Here is a 16,113-nt window from a genome sequence, read left to right on the forward strand (position 1 = left end):
AACTTCAGGATCTGGAGAAGTCTTTGACAGAGACGTTAAAAAGAAAGAAAAAGGAGTTTGGCAGCCGGCGCAGAGAGGCTGCGGGTCTGAGCGATGTTACAGTTGAATGTCTCGTTCTCTTCTTGGACGCCGCTTCAGTCAGTCACCGTCTGCAGGACGCGCAGCTCAGTCACAGGAACAGCAGAAGCTCGGAGATAAAGTGGAATTACAGCAGAAAGCTTCCACTTCAACAAGCGTCCTGGGACGGTCCAGACCTTCACGCTAACCACACAGCTGGCAGCGTCCTCCCTCTGAATGCACTGCACACAGCTGGCAGCGTCCTCCCTCTGAATGCACTGCACACAGCTGGCAGCGTCCTCCCTCTGAATGCACTGCACACAGCTGGCAGCGTCCTCCCTCTGAATGCACTGCACACAGCTGGCAGCGTCCTCCCTCTGAATGCACTGCACACAGCTGGCAGCGTCCTCCCTCTGAATGCACTGCACACAGCTGGCAGCGTCCTCCCTCTGAATGCACTGCACACAGCTGGCAGCGTCCTCCCTCTGAATGCACTGCTCCCAGTTATTTCTCTGCACAGATCCGTTTTAAATCGAATCACTTCTCCAAAATCGGCCAAAAAAGATGAGATAACTTCAGCTGTTTCCAAACAAATTATCCCATTTCACGACATGTCTTTGACCGAATGGTAATAAAATCGACCCCCCCCCGAAGATATTGTAAAAGCAGCACACATCACTGGGACATGTTTCCCATTAGATAGTTACTGTACAGACATGTGGCTCGTTTCCAGGATCAGAAAAGAAAGCGAGCTTCACCATCTCACGCCACTCGCAGCGCTCGGCTGATGAACACTCCAACCTCAGGCCAAAAATGACAAATTAGGACAAAACGTCTCCGTCCAACTCCACGGAGTCCAAACGAGGAATGATTTACATGTTGAGACACGATAAACAAACAGTGAGCGCTCGTATAGCAGCTCTCTTTAAGCTTAATCATCCTCAATCTGCTCTTCTGATAAATAATGGCTGCGTGTCTCGAGCTTCTATCGACAGTCGAGCTCAGCCAACAAGATGAAGAATTTGGGATTAAGCACAACAGATGTTGTTGGGTTTTTTTTTAGTTTTTATTGTTCCCTCATCTCCTCCGTCTCGCTCCAATTCAGCTGTGGTTGAAAGCTGTTTTCACACATGCACTCCTGATTACTGGAGAGTATGTCAGGAGAGAGCAGGGAGACAGGGAGGCTGTGATTGGCTCATCAGAGAGCAGGGAGACAGGGAGGCCTGTGATTGGTTGATCAGAGAGCAGGGAGACAGGGAGGCTGTGATTGGTTCATCAGAGAGCAGGGAGACAGGGAGGCTGTGATTGGTTCATCAGAGAGCAGGAAGGCTGTGATTGGTTCATCAGAGAGCAGGGAGGCCTGTGATTGGCTCATCAGAGAGCAGGGAGACAGGGAGGCGTGTGATTGGTTCATCAGATTGGTACCTCGTGGCAGACATTGGTGGAAACAAACCGATACAGATGATTTACTTTGTTCCTTTTTCAGAGAACCTGAGTTATTAATTCCTGTCAGGACCTAAAGACAGTTTACACCAGAACATTTTTAAAGTGGACCAGGAGGAAATTACTGACTGTGCCTTTAAATCACAGAACAGGTAAACGTGGACCTGGACCTGACTGAACCTCTCGTTCATAAACGGATCAGAACAAAAACACACACACACACACACACACACACACACACACACACACACACACTCTTCAGTATAAAACAAAGTAGGCTGAAGTTCCTCTTCTCTCCTTGCAGCCACTGAACAATCATTCTGACTCTGCGCTCGCTGAGCTTTCACTTTGAGCTGGTTTGAATTGAAAACGTATCGAGTTCAGATTTCAGGCAGTCAGAAAAACAAAGATCCTAACGAAGCGTGGAGAAGCTTCTGGTGAAATCCCAACATCTGGAGCTGGCAGAGCTCTGCCTACCGACTGCTTCAGCAGGTCTAAACGTTCCTGAGGGAGTGATGTCATATGTGAAGGGTGCAGATACAGACTCACCACTTCCTGCTCGCCTCCTGCAGCGGGCACCCAGATCACGATGTACTCGCGTACGTTCCCCTCCGCCGGCTCCCAGCGGACGTTCAGGGTGCTGGTGGTGGGATCGGTCACCTGCAGGTTCTTCACGAAGCCCAGCGGCCCTGAGCAGACACACGGGGAGAGAGACTCACTGGCTGGACGGCAGCTTCTCAACAGCTGCCGTCTAGCCAGAGGTTAGGGGCGTCCGGGGGGGGCCGTTCACTTCTCCCTCCAAAGTCCAATCACTCGCACTTTTCCTCCGCTCTGTCTGACGTTGATGCAATCACGGATTTGTGTTACCGTTGGGAAGCGATTTTCTGGTGCCGTCCGTCAAATGGCTCCCAGCTGAAGTCATTAATCAAGCGCAGAATGTGCGGCGCAGCCAGAGCAGTTTACCGAGACGGAAAAATCAAATGAGGCAGAACTCTCGGGGGCGTGCAATTTAATTTTTGTTTAAATGCATTTATCTCAAGAAGTTCACAACTTGATTATTCCTAATAAAGAAGACGTGCTCGGTTATCTCAAGAGGAGAACTTAATCAACCTTTGACCGGGAGGAAACTAAAGCGTGTTTCCTCTGATTACCTCTCGTGTTGATCGTGGTGAAGGACGTCGAGAAAATGTGATCTGATCGTGAACACCTGTGGACATTCGACTTGCGCGCTAACCGCTAGGCCACAGGAGCTCCAGTGAAAGCATGCATCCTGCACGGTGTCTGTAAAGACGAGGTGGACCCTCAGATACTCACTGGTCTTCCCCGTGTCGGTCAGACTGGGTCCGTCCCCCTCAGCGTACACGGGGACCACGGTGACGGTGTAGCGGGTGTCCGGGAGAAGCTTCTCCAGGACGGTTGTGGTGGTGCTCTCCGACACTTGTTCCTGCAAAGACACACGTGGTGAGCTCAACGTCGCCCCCCCCGCTCATTGTGTTCACGCTGCGGAGTGATGCAGCCTTCAGCGATGAGGGATGCTCTGCTGACGGAGGCTTTGAGTGCAGGCGTGTGACAGCTGCGTGATGGGATTACACTGTCAGAGAGTAAATCCCCGCTGAAGGCCTTGATGGCTTGTTTCTTTAAAGACTGACAGCTTTGTTATTAACTCTGCTGTAAAAATAACATTTCAGAGCGGAGCGACTTCTCAGCCAGGATTTGTTTTCTTTAACGCTGCATCTTGTTTTCACGGCAGAATCTCATTTTCTCAGGTGAGCGTGAAGCGCTCGCTGCCAAAATATTTCATACTTGAACTTTTTCCAGATCCGATTTAAAATCATCCAGCAGGAAAAAAACTGCTGTCAGGTGTGAAACCGGTCTTTACTCGGGGTTCTTTCTTCTATCTGAATGATTATTATCTCTCAAACCAAGTCAGCCCCCTGATTGGTTCAAATCAAACTGTCAACTGAGGAGAAGCTCCGCCTCCTACGGACCGGAGTCTTGAACGCACATCGTCCTGGCTCCGGTGACAACGATCTCGAATATCAAACATGCAGTTAAAAAGTCACGGACAAACACCGGCAACAGACGGTTGCCATGGAGACTGCAGGGTTTTTTTTCATGCATTTCATAGTCAGGATTAATTTAACTGTCACGACGCGGAGGACGTTTTTAATCTGGACGTTTTCACGTGATGTGATTTTGTAAGAACAGATTTTTTTCGTCTCGCTCTCGTGGTAATCATTCGTGTGACGCACGTTTGCGACCTTGTTCTGTCACATGACCTGTTAACAACAGAAGAAGAAGAAGAAGAAGAAGAAGAAGAACTCACCACGATCTCCGGCCCTCCGTCGGCGGGGACGTAGATGACTTTGTAGCCCTGAACGTTCCCGTCGGCCGGGTTCCAGGTGACGCTGAGCGTGGTGATGGTCGGGTTGGTCACCCTCATGTTGCCGATTCCGGCCAGAGGCACTGCGAGCGAGAACGTGGATGGATTTTAATCTGGCATGAACCCAAATGAATCCCACATTTTGACCGCATACGTCTGAGCCCCACAGCGACTTACACGTCTTCCCGTCCTCTGACTGGCGTCTCCCTTCTCTCGCCGGGTAGACCGGTAGCACTGACACCGTGTACGGCGTGTCGGGCAGTAAGTTCCTGAGGATGATGGAGGTGGTGCCGGTGGGGACTTGTTCCTAAACACACAGAAGCGCCTCAGTTAGTCTGCTCAACCAGCCTCTTGTCCGTAGATGTTAACGGCGTCTCACCATCTCCTCCAGGCCGCCGGCGACAGGTACGTAGAACACCTTGTACAGGCGAACGGCGCCGTCAGCAGGTTCCCACTTCACAGCCAGAGAGGTCATGGTGGGGTCCGTCACCACCAGGTTCTTCACTCCTCCCAGAGGCCCTACAGGAGACACCATCAAGAATTAGAATAACACATCCGCCCACTTTCTTCTGATTGGCCGGCTGGCGAGAAACCTCTCGAGGGGCAGAACGCTGCAGGGCTGCCAGTGCTGGTCGAACAGAGTCTATGTACAGTAAGAGGTTTCCCCGTCTGACGTCGAGGCAGGAATTCTTTGACTTCATGTCAGGGAACCTTTTAGCGCCCCCTGCAGACTCGTCCTGGGATTACTCCTACATCTGTTTAACTCATGAGCGATTCACTTCCTGTCATGACTTTCATGTGATCAACATCTCTACTGCCTCGTGTGGCAGTAAGCTGTAACTACAAATTACAGTTTAGCATGAAAATGCGTCACACACACACGTGAAGTAACCTCTGATTTAAAATACTTTATAACTTCAGTAAAACAAAAAGTAACTTCCTCATTTGGGTTTTTTGTTGTCGTCATGACAACCCAAAAGAAAATGAATTCCTTCTGAAGTCGAAAGCACTAAATATGTGAGTGTTGTCAATTCTTACTCGTCCGTCCATTTTCAGACATGGTCCTCCCGTCTCCGGCGGCGTACACGGGCACCAGAGACACGGTGTAGAGCGTGTCGGGCTGCAGGCCTCGCAGCATGGTGGTGGCTGTTCCTGCAGACACTGTTTCCTGATTCAACAAAAAAAAAAACGAGATAAATGAGCTGCTGCCAAACTCAGACAGGAGACGAAGGAGACATGCATGCTGGGAATGGAGAGGATGATGAAGAAGCAGCATCGTCAGCCATGCAGAAGACTTCCAGACTGCGTCCAGTTATTCGGTCTTTTTTAAGGGCAAAGCCTGTCTTCAAATATCTCCTGGTCATGGACTCGGCTTCTAAACATGCATGACTCGTGTTAAATGAAAAGAAGCTGAAATAATGATCAGGCTGACATGTTGAGGTGCAGAGGTATGAAGACTCCATCAGCTACAGCAGCAGAGTGCCAGCTGACAGGAAGCAGATGTTTTTTTTCCTACCAGTCCTACCATGCTTTCGGCTCCTCCGGCAGCAGGCACGTAGAGGACTTTGTACTCCTTCACGCGGCCCTCAGCCGGCTCCCAGCGCACGTTCAGGGTGGTCATGGTGGGGTTCAACACCTGCAGGTTCCTCACTCCACCCAGAGGCTCTGAGGGAGCAGACGTACGGTTTGAGGAGGATGAAGTCCAACATCCCACAAAAACAGAAGCTCCTATTTTACATCCTATTCCACTGAGGTTTTATCGTGTTTGTTGTCTTGACTCGCGGAGGTGTGCGGGAGGATGAAGGCTGCCTAATACGAAGGATGGACGCTCTTCCCTTGTTTTTCTTTCATGACAGAGTTTTTGTCATGTAATTACATTTAACACATGTCGATGTCAAAAACAGTAATGTGATGAAGTCGTGTCAGAATGAAACCAGACGAGCTGGTTGAGGTGACGATGAGCTAATGAAAGCTAAGGGGCTAATCATGCAGCAAAAATGTTCTGTTTTTTATTTTTATTTTATTTAATTAATTATTATTATTTAATTTTGTTATTTATTTAATTTTTTATATTATTTATTTAATTATTATTATTTTTTTTATTCATTTAATCTTTTATATTTTTTATTTTATTTATTTAATTATTATTATTTTTTTATTCCTTTAATTTTTTATTTTTTTAATTTTATTTATTTAATTATTATTATTTATTCATTTTTTAAATTTCTATTGCATTCTTTCCTTAAGCTCTGTTTTAATGTATTTCTGTTTTTATGTCTGTAAAGCACTGTGTCTGAACAGCACTATATAAATAAACTTGCCTTGATTAAAGCCAGAGACAAGCGTTGAGATATTTCTAAGCGTTTTATTTACTTTTACTTGATTAATGACTTTTACTTTTACTTAAAAATCTGAGAACTTTCAAAAACATAGATTTTAGAGCATTTTTGTTAGCACTTAGTTTCACATTCTCAAGCCTATAAAACATGAAGAGTCCTGATTTATCAGTCAGGTCGTTAAACATTAGAAATAATTGTTGTGTAATCGAATTTTTACGAGATGTGGTTAAACATTAGATCACTCCTTTCTTCAACGGATAATAAAAAGACCTGATGGTGAAAACAGGAGCCATCAGACTATAACTCCACGAGTACACTTAAAGTTCACATTTTAACTCGAGACGATGTTTTATGTTTCAAACAACTCAACCCTAAATCAACATGAGTACATTCCCAGAGAGTGAACTGTTCAAACTGTGTGTTCCTCTTACTGGTTTGTCCCTCTCCAGAGATGTCTCTGCTGAAGCCTGTCGGGTAAAGGGCGGCCACGCTGACGGTGTACGGCGTGTCGGGCTCCAGCTTCTGCAGGATGAAGCTGGTCTTCTTCCCTCCCACCTGAGCCTGTCATCCAGAAAGGTTTCAAGATTTAGACTGAGACAAATCACACTGTATTCAAAACATCATGTTGTACACATAACAGCGACTTCGTCTTTGTCTCATATGACAATTAAAGGTCAGATAGATCTCCGTTTGGAGATGTTCCCTTCATGACATCACAAAGGGCAGTAGCCCCTCCCCTTCATGACATCACAAAGGGCAGTAGCCCCTCCCCCAGGTGGGTGACACTCCCACAGCTAGGTGTTTGTTCTGCCTTCTCACCGTAAACAATAGGACATAGAGCGAGCCCAACCCTCTACCATGTGAGTCCAAAAAGCTGATTTGTTGACTCTTATTTTTGTGCTTCCTTGATTTCGACTTTGTATTTTGACTCAGTTTCTTGGGTTGAATAAATTGCGGGTTGCTGTCAGCCCCACAGGACGGCCTGATGGTGGGGCGTGACAGGAAGTTAAAGTGCGTCATCGTGTACAGGATTGGAAGCCGGCAGACTCTCGCTGGGATTCTTCATCATTATCTCAATGGGTGTCCTGCATGATTTATACGTGAGTTTAGCTCAATGTAGAGCTGTAATTCCTCTCAGCTGTTAGACAGTCCAGCTCAGGCCCCGCCCCCCTTTAAAAGCAGTCGTTTTCCGTCTTTTTCCATGTGTTTGCACAGTTCTCAGAATTGGCTCTTACTGTTTTTTGGGGGGGTTTCAGCACGGTGATGAGACCCTGAGCTCATCCTGAACAAACAAACATCCCGTCTGGTTTCATATGACGGATGTTAAAGTCAACAAGCCTGCAGGAGACAACAGGACGCCAGATGCTCCGAGTCTTCAGGGTAACACGACTGACGCAGCGAGCGGATCAAAGAGCCATTAAAACGGATTTGTACCAGTGACATCATGATTGGACGCCCACTCTTTGTTTGGGGGAGCTCTGTCATAACATCTCAGAGACACAATAAAAATGTGAAACTCACTGAAATTCTTCTCATATTGCCCATAGTTTCCTTTCAAGTTATTTCCAGCACTGATCACTGCTGAGTCACTGGGGAGGAATGTGCGGAGGCCAAACGGAGGACTCGTCTAAACGACACAGTCGGGCTCGGGGAGACTGTCGTGAACCAGATGACACAATCTGGCGACGCTCTCTTTTCTGACGTTTTTACAATTCTACTGCGATTCTACATTTCGTCCAGCAGACACTTCGATAAAGCATCAAACATCCGAGAGTTAGAACAACGAGCGAGGATGGAGAGGTAGGAAGTGACCAGAGAGGCTGACAGGAAGTGACCAGAGAGGCTGACAGGAAGTGACCAGAGAGGCTGACAGGAAGAGATCAGAGAGGCTGACAGGAAGTGATAGAGAGGCTGACAGGAAGTGACCAGAGAGGCTGATAGGAAGTGACCAGAGAGGCTGACAGGAAGTGACCAGAGAGGCTGACAGGAAGTGACCAGAGAGGCTGACAGGAAGTGACCAGAGAGGCTCACAGGAAGTGACCAGAGAGGCTGACAGGAAGAGATCAGAGAGGCTGACAGGAAGTGATAGAGAGGCTGACAGGAAGTGACCAGAGAGGCTGATAGGAAGTGATAGAGAGGCTGACAGGAAGTGATCAGAGGCTGACAGGAAGTGACCAGAGAGGCTGACAGGAAGTGACCAGAGAGGCTGACAGGAAGTGACCAGAGAGGCTGACAGGAAGTGATCAGAGAGGCTGACAGGAAGTGATCAGAGAGGCTGACAGGAAGAGACCAGAGTGGCTGACAGGAAGTGACCAGAGTGGCTGACAGGAAGTGACCAGAGAGGCTGACAGGAAGTGATCAGAGAGGCTCACAGGAAGTGATCAGAGAGGCTGACAGGAAGTGACCAGAGTGGCTGACAGGAAGTGACCAGAGACGCTGACAGGAAGTGACCAGAGTGGCTGACAGGAAGTGACCAGAGAGGCTGACAGGAAGTGACCAGAGAGGCTGACAGGAAGTGACCAGAGAGGCTGACAGGAAGTGATCAGAAAGGGCTGACAGGAAGTGTTCAGAGAGGCTGACAGGAAGTGACCAGAGAGGCTCACAGGAAGTGATCAGAGAGGCTGACAGGAAGTGACCAGAGTGGCTGACAGGAAGTGACACTTCATCACTTTAATTGGAGCAGTCTCTGGGGTGCAGACTTGGTCTTCCTCTGTCTTTGGATGTTTCTGGTCCAGAACCCAGTAGCCTACCTCCCCTTTGTTGAAGCACTTCTTTGAAGGACATTTTTGGAGTATATTTCAACTCTAAGAATTTGTGTTTAATTGAAATGTGACTGTCCTTCTTTTACAGTAGATGTCTGATTCCTGTTCTGAGTTCCTTCCCTGCAGAGTGTAACGTGTGTGTTTCTCCAGAGGACAGAAAACTTCACATCCCATCAGTCTGATCACAGTTTGATGTGCTTCTTAAATGAGCTCTGGGAGTCGTACAGTAAACTCTTCAGACAGATTCAAAGCTCTCCATTACATTGAGATATTCAGAGATCTGTCATCGAGTGGCTGGAGCTCGCTGGAGATGTTCCCACAGGTCAGACCGCAGCTCGCCACCGAAGAAAAACCTCCATTTGTTCGACCGCTTTCAGGAAAATCCACCCGAAAGAGGAATTCTGTCTCATAGTTGCTAAATGCTGGATGCTCTCAGCTCGGCTGTAAAGGGAGAGCGGGACTTGTTTTCTGGTAAACCTCGACAGTTATAAAAGGACTACGGACAGCTTGGTCGTAAAAACTAAAGAAAACATATTAAAAGCGTCTAAAGTGACTTCTTTGTTCGCTGTCCGTGGAGCAGCTCCAGCGTTTGTCTCCTGATGAAACAAAGAGCCAAGTGCTCCGTGTGAAGACATCGTATTGTGTTTCTCCGGCTGTCTGGTTTAAACTACCTAAAACTTCAGGGCTCGGATATGTGACCTGACGGCTCTCTTCTCTCGTGTTGCAGGTTCGTGTAATTACTTGGCGCGGCTTCGTCCAATCAGAGCACGACTCTCCGCCCTGTGTTCCAAAACCAAAGGAGTGAACTTACTGTGATGGGATCGCCTCCCGCCACGGGTTTGTAAGTGATCCTGTAGTTCTGGACGGGGCCGGGGGCCGCGTCCCATTTCGCCGTCAGCGAGGAGATGGTGGCGTTGAAAACCCTCAAGTTACGAGGAGGCTCGGGAAGCACTGAGAGCACACAAAGAACATCCAGTAAACAATCTGGACGTTGTGATTTATTTATTTTTTTATTAGCGGTGATAAAGGTGAGGATGATGATGGTTAAGCTCCCACAATCCCCGAGGTTTTTTTTTTATCTCTCTGTGATGGAAGCAGCATGGTGGTCAATAAAGCCGGTCAGTGCAGGGTTGGAGTTCGTCAGCTTCATGTTCTTTACATGTTTGAGATGCTGATGGACCTCCAACCCTCCAGCACAAACAACAACATGCAGGAACAATGAGGAGATGAGTCAGGTGAACGCTGATGGAGGATGACGTGATGATGAGGAGACACCGTGACCACAGAAATGATTCATGACAAAAATGGTGAACGATGGGGGGTGAATGATGGATTCTCATTGGACGCGTGTCCGTGGACGATGACTTGTGACAGTTTCAGGCTTTGAGTCGACGTTCACACCACAGTCAGCTGCTCAAACTCCATGAACATTATCTGTGCTATCACTCGAATGCTGCTATCAAAACATCTTTTCTAAGCCGCAGAACATAAAATGTAAAAAACTGTTTTAACAGTTTTTCGGTTGCATGGAACAGTGTTGATATGCAAATAATGCTTCTTCTTTTTTTTTGTAGCTTTTTAATGTTTGAAATGAAAAGTATTTAAAAAGGAAACGTGTAATGTTACAAATTAAAGTTCCTCGCATGGCTTCAAATCGAGCTACGACTGCGGAGGTTAGCCAGCAAGCTAGCTAGCTAGCAAGCTAGTCTCCAGTCTTGGCGACAAACTTAGCATCATTTTAAGGTAGCATATCCATGAGGTATCCATGACAGAAAGGAAATCACTCTACACTCAGCTAGCAACAACACTGCTAATCTATCAGCTGTAAACTATGTTCCTGTTTGAGTTCAATCAATGGGGAAAAAAAACTAGCTAAACTAGCTATAAAGTAGCTATTTTATTTAAGTACGTTTTTTTTTTAATACATATATTTTTTATTATTATTATTTTGTTGTTGTCTTCACATGTTTGAAATAAAACAATAAATAAATAAATAAACTTTCTATTCAGAATGATTTCGCCTTGTTTCCCATGTTAGCTGTTTTTTGCACCGAGACAAATTCGTTCTGATTCTGAGCTGGGATGGAGTTTGTAGCTCTGAAGTCAATGTGGTGTGAACGCAGAGTGAAGCACTAAAGTGCACACACACACACACACACACACACACACACACACACACACACACACATGCTGTTGGTCTGTTTGGTCCTCAGTCATTCAACACATGGTCCGTACAAACAGAAACAACCTTCTCATGAGACATACCCTCTGCAGAGGTCAACACTAGAAAGAGACGTTGAGAAAACGACAGAGTTAATATTTACATTTGTGAGAAACATCTTTTTTTTTCTTTTTTTTTTTTCCTCCTTTCTCAGGAGCTGCTGGTCTGCTTACATGTGCGCTCGCTCCCCATCAGGTCCTCGCTCTCGGACTCGTCAGGGTAGATGGCGGTGACGGTGACCGCGTACTCGGTGTCTGGGTCCAGGTTTTGCAGAACGTGGGAGGTCTCGTCGTTATTCAGGATGGCCTTGGTGACAGAGGACAGGAGTGTTAGTGACACACGTGAAGGAGACTTTTTTTTTTTTTTTTTTTTTTTTTTACCTGGTCGCCGTGGAAACGCCTGGTGGTGTTTCAGCTGCACTGTGAGGTTCAGCAGCTGCAGGAGGGACCGACAGTGATCGGGGCTTAACCCTCAGTAACGTATAAACCAGAGAAAGGAGAACCAGCTGTGTCTGGAGAACAACCCCACCCACCATGGTAACCCCCCCCCCCCCTCCAACCCCCTCCAACCCCCTCCAACCCCCCCCCCCCCAAACAAACCGAAGCACCATCTCTTTGCACACTTGTGCTTTGGTTTGTCCATGTTTGTTTTTCCATTATTACTATTATTATTATTATCGTTGTTCATGTGTTTCTGTCGGCGCAGATCTATGTGATTGTGTTCTTTGTTTCACTGGCAGGACTTTCTGAGTCTGGCTCCGCTCGAGACGATTCGAGGCCCGACTCGGAGAAAATAAATGAGAAGAGTGAAATATGAAAAAGAAGGATTCCGACGCGTGTGATTGAAGCGATTGATTATGAGGGACAGTGAAGTGTGAACTGTTGCAGGTTAATCCTCTGAGGTCATTCTCTTTTTTTTCTTTTCTGCCGAACTGGGAGACGGTTTGGTTATATAAGCGGGGAAACAAAGAGAGCTTTATGAACGCTCCAGCTTTCCTGGATGTTTTTACTTAAGTCTTGGCAAACCGCGTTCGCTGCGTTTTGTGAGGCTTGTCAGTTTAAAGAATCTGTGAAACCACAATGGATTAGTCATGTTGTTTTCTTTTCTTCTTCTGTAATAAAAATAAAAACCGTAGATGACAGCGTTGCAGCGCGGCCGCGTTTTTCACGTTTGCATTCAAACCAAACCGTCTCCCGGTCGGTGCACGGTTTGCGTTTGAGTCGAGGCTCCGGTTTAAAACCAGGATGTGAGATACTGGAAAAGCTGCGGGCGGAAAACCGTCACTACTGGTTAGAGAGAGGAAACTCCGAGCAGATGTTTGGTGTCACTGCAGACGGAGCACGCCGTCCAAGCTAAGCTCATTTGCATATTTCAAGAGACAGTACCAGGCTGGATTGTTTATCCAGCTGCTGAAGATGCACATGCTGATTAGCATTAAGGATGTAACTCGGACAAAACGAATCCGGCGACATCGTGGATGTGAGCCGAGGTACCAGATGTGTAGCTCGAAGCGTGTTGTAGATATGTGATTTGACCTTGAATCCTCGCTGTTCCCGTGTTTTGTCCTGACTTACTGCGTTTGATTGTGCACGTATTGGAAAGGTAGCGGCTAACTTACAGACTGGACGTTGGCGGTGTCCCCCTTCTTGTTCCAGCCGATCCGGTACAGAGCCACATCCGGGGCGCCGTGTTCCCACGTGGCCCGGAACGAGCTCTGCGTCACCTCGGAGAACTGCAGGTTCTTTGGAGCGGGAACGACATCTGTGCACGCCGACCGGAAAACAAGAGGGAGGAGGAGTCAGCGGAGAGAATCTGTGCATGTCGCAATCACCGCTGTGTGTTCCTTTGATTCGTTGGGGAAACAAACACATGAGGAGCAGACCTGTGATTGCACTCCCGATCATCACAGTTCCAGGTCCGTCATCATACACCGGGGTGACGGCCAAATCGTACTCAGTCTGGGAGATGAGGCTGGAAAGATCCAGCGTGGTGATGTCACCGTTCACCTCGCCTGCAGGGCACAGATCACAGATCGTCAGGAAGAATCCTTTTACTTTTATTAACCTGACGTGAAACTAACATTTCTGCTCTGCATGGAAACACACAGAAACTGAGCTTAGAGCTGCATGACTCCAATTCAACACTGGGACTGTTAAAGAAGACTCCCTGCAGTTCAACAGATGATTTATCACACATTTAATCACATGACTGCGTCGGTGGCCTCGTGGTCAGTTTGTGCTGTAAAGTCTGAGAATATGAGAGCACAGCTTTATGTCAAAAAAAAGAAGAAGAGCTGTGTCCTCTGTAAAGTTTTCCACCCTGGCAGAGAGGGAAGTGAAACCTGGACATATAGCAGGAGACGATCCAGCGTCCCTCTGCAGACACTGGAAACCTTCAGCTCCTGAAGAGGAGTCCATGTTCTGTGACTCATCCTCCCAGAACTCTCTGGAAGCGTCAAAACGTGTTCATCGACTGGACCGTCAGCTGCAGATTTAAGCGGGCGAGGTGGTGCCGGTGTGACTCTCTCGCTGCTCTGCTCTGTCAGAATGAATCTCTGCATGTTGGAAAAGCTCGTCTGTCACGCTTCTGACCGACAGGAAGGAAAATCAACAAATCTGATTCTCTTCAATATTCACTTTCTGCTTTTGACATGTATCATCATCTTCCTCATTGAACACTAAACGAGGACTTCACCACGAGGACTTCACCACCTGTCGGATTGTTTTCAGCGTGGACAGGACTGAGTGTGTAATCCTGTGTTGGATGGATGCATTACCTCCTTCAGGTCTCCGTCCTCTGGTTTATAGTTGATGATGTACTTGCGGACCGCTCCAGGAGCAGCGTCCCAGTTGAGCCTCATGGTGCTGTGAGTCACGTCGGTGACTCTCAGGACTCCGGCGGGAGGCCGAGGCACTGAGGGAGGACGGGGGGGGACAAAAAATGAATCTCCAGCATGCAAGAGAAGTTCTGGTGGTCTGATGACATGAACATAAGATTCAGCTTCCTGTTTAAAGGACGCACACTCAGGTGAACATAAAGCACAAACACAGTGAAGCAGGATACGTACAGGTGACTCCGGTCCCGTCCAGAGAGCCGCTCTGAGCCTCTCCGTGCAGGGCGAACACTTTGATGGCGTAGGCCGTGTTTGGTATCAGACTCTCCAGCTGGACGTTTGTGACCCCGCCGCTAACACGGAGCTGCAGCGAGACAGAGGAAGGAAAGGCGTGAGGCGGGGAGCGTGGAGCGGGGGGGTTAAACACGTCGAGCTTCAAGTCTCCAGCACACGTCACAAGTCGAGTCACACGGCAATTTATTCATGACATGACGTTTTCATGGAAGTGAGTCAAAGCTCAAAGTCAGCCCTGCACATAACTGAAGACAACGCTGCAGTACTGTGACTGGTCTGATGGAGCGCTGGCGTCCCGTGTGGACCAGAGACCTCGAACCAGACTCGATGACGCAGCAGCAGCGGCGGCGGCGCTCTGCAGGATGAGGAAACGTGTCTCTGCAGCCAGCTCATAAAAACACTCAGAGGAGGGGAGGCTGTTCACGCCGAGCATTTCTAATATTTATATTAAATCACAGCACAGTGAGCCATATATAAACTCATCGATCATGTTAACCAGCGTTCATGTTGATAAATAATCCACTTCCTGTTAACGTCCTCATTTCCACTCGCAAACCTTTCCAGGAAAAAGCGGCTCGTGTGCAGACACAGATTTTCCTTGGCGGTGTGATTTGCACGTTTTTGCAGATTAATCTGTTGTGTTTGTGTCACTGTGATGACTTCACGCCGTGAGCTCATCTTTCGGAGGGGCTCGGCCTTCTGCAGGCCTGAGCCCCAGCTGCACGGTTCAAGGTCGCCTCCTGTCCTGCTAAGTGCTCATCATCATCATCATCATCATCATCATCATCATCATCATCATCATCATCATCGCCATCTGGAAGCTGCACGAGCAGAAGCCCGAAATTCTAAACGTAAAGTGTGAACGCACAAAATGAAGACGTGTGTGTGTGTTTCTGTGTCCTCGGTGCTTCACTGAACTTGTATCGCTGAGTCATGGCGTCCGCGGGAACAAAAGCACCACACGCCGTTTTTTCCACGGCATTAGGTTCTATGAAAACCTTTGAAATGCATTACTAAGGTATTTCAATTTTAACTGAAGATAAATAAGCTTTAGAATCAGGTTTTTTTGTATCATAAATAAGCACGTGTACAGTATGGTGTGTGTGTTTGTCTTCCACAGCTGTTTTTAATTTTTAATTGTAAAAATTGTTGGTGGGATTGATTTACGCTCTCAACCTTGAGTCACCCAAAAGACGGAAATACACATTCTGTAAACTGATGGAGCAATAAGGTTGAGCTCCTCAGAAGTTTGGTTGTTGAATGAACTCTTACCTGTTGCATACTGTCGGACGTTTTAGTACAACGTGTGTTCTGTGAATTGAGATCTTTTTTTTTTTTTTTTTGGTTCTCAGCGTTTGTCTAGATTTTAAAAAAATGTTGGTTTTTTTTGGATGACTGTTTCTCAGGGGAAAGAGACTAAACACTACTCGGGTAAAGTTATGATCTAACCTGATTCCATGAACAACATCTGTTAAGTTTACACATTACAAACTGTATTTCAGACACCAAGACACTGAAATACACCCTCAATATATTTTGTACACTTTTTTCTTTTTCATCCTTTAAAATTCTTGTGTGTAGATCATTAATATATTTAAACACCATTTAGCTGCCTCAGGTCTCAATAATATCTATTGTACAACACTTTGTTTTCCTGAATTGTAAAAGATGCTTGACTCATACAGGTTTTGTATGTTCTGCAGATTTCCCAGGTAAATACTTCAACTTATATTTTGAGATAAAAAAGTTTTGTTAGTTTACATATTTCAGTCTAAATGCTA

The 16,113-nt window shown here is 47.0% G+C and overlaps 1 protein-coding gene across 1 annotated transcript in view; it reads right to left on the reverse strand.

Annotated features, from left to right (window-relative positions):
- Positions 1–16,113, reverse strand: part of LOC306835603 (collagen alpha-1(XII) chain-like) — an 86,335-nt gene that overhangs the window by 32,843 nt on the left and 37,379 nt on the right. Inside the window, 16 exon segments of the mRNA XM_079362246.1 lie at positions 2,050–2,189; positions 2,815–2,944; positions 3,827–3,966; positions 4,061–4,190; positions 4,263–4,402; positions 4,922–5,051; positions 5,400–5,548; positions 6,654–6,783; positions 9,796–9,935; positions 11,250–11,267; positions 11,379–11,511; positions 12,824–12,966; positions 13,088–13,216; positions 13,410–13,452; positions 13,982–14,118; positions 14,273–14,402. Of these exon segments, the coding sequence (XP_079218372.1) occupies positions 2,050–2,189; positions 2,815–2,944; positions 3,827–3,966; positions 4,061–4,190; positions 4,263–4,402; positions 4,922–5,051; positions 5,400–5,548; positions 6,654–6,783; positions 9,796–9,935; positions 11,250–11,267; positions 11,379–11,511; positions 12,824–12,966; positions 13,088–13,216; positions 13,410–13,452; positions 13,982–14,118; positions 14,273–14,402 (1,962 nt within the window).

This window comes from Symphodus melops, assembly GCF_947650265.1.
Source record: "Symphodus melops genome assembly, chromosome: 1".
Taxonomy (NCBI): Eukaryota; Metazoa; Chordata; class Actinopteri; order Labriformes; family Labridae; genus Symphodus; species Symphodus melops.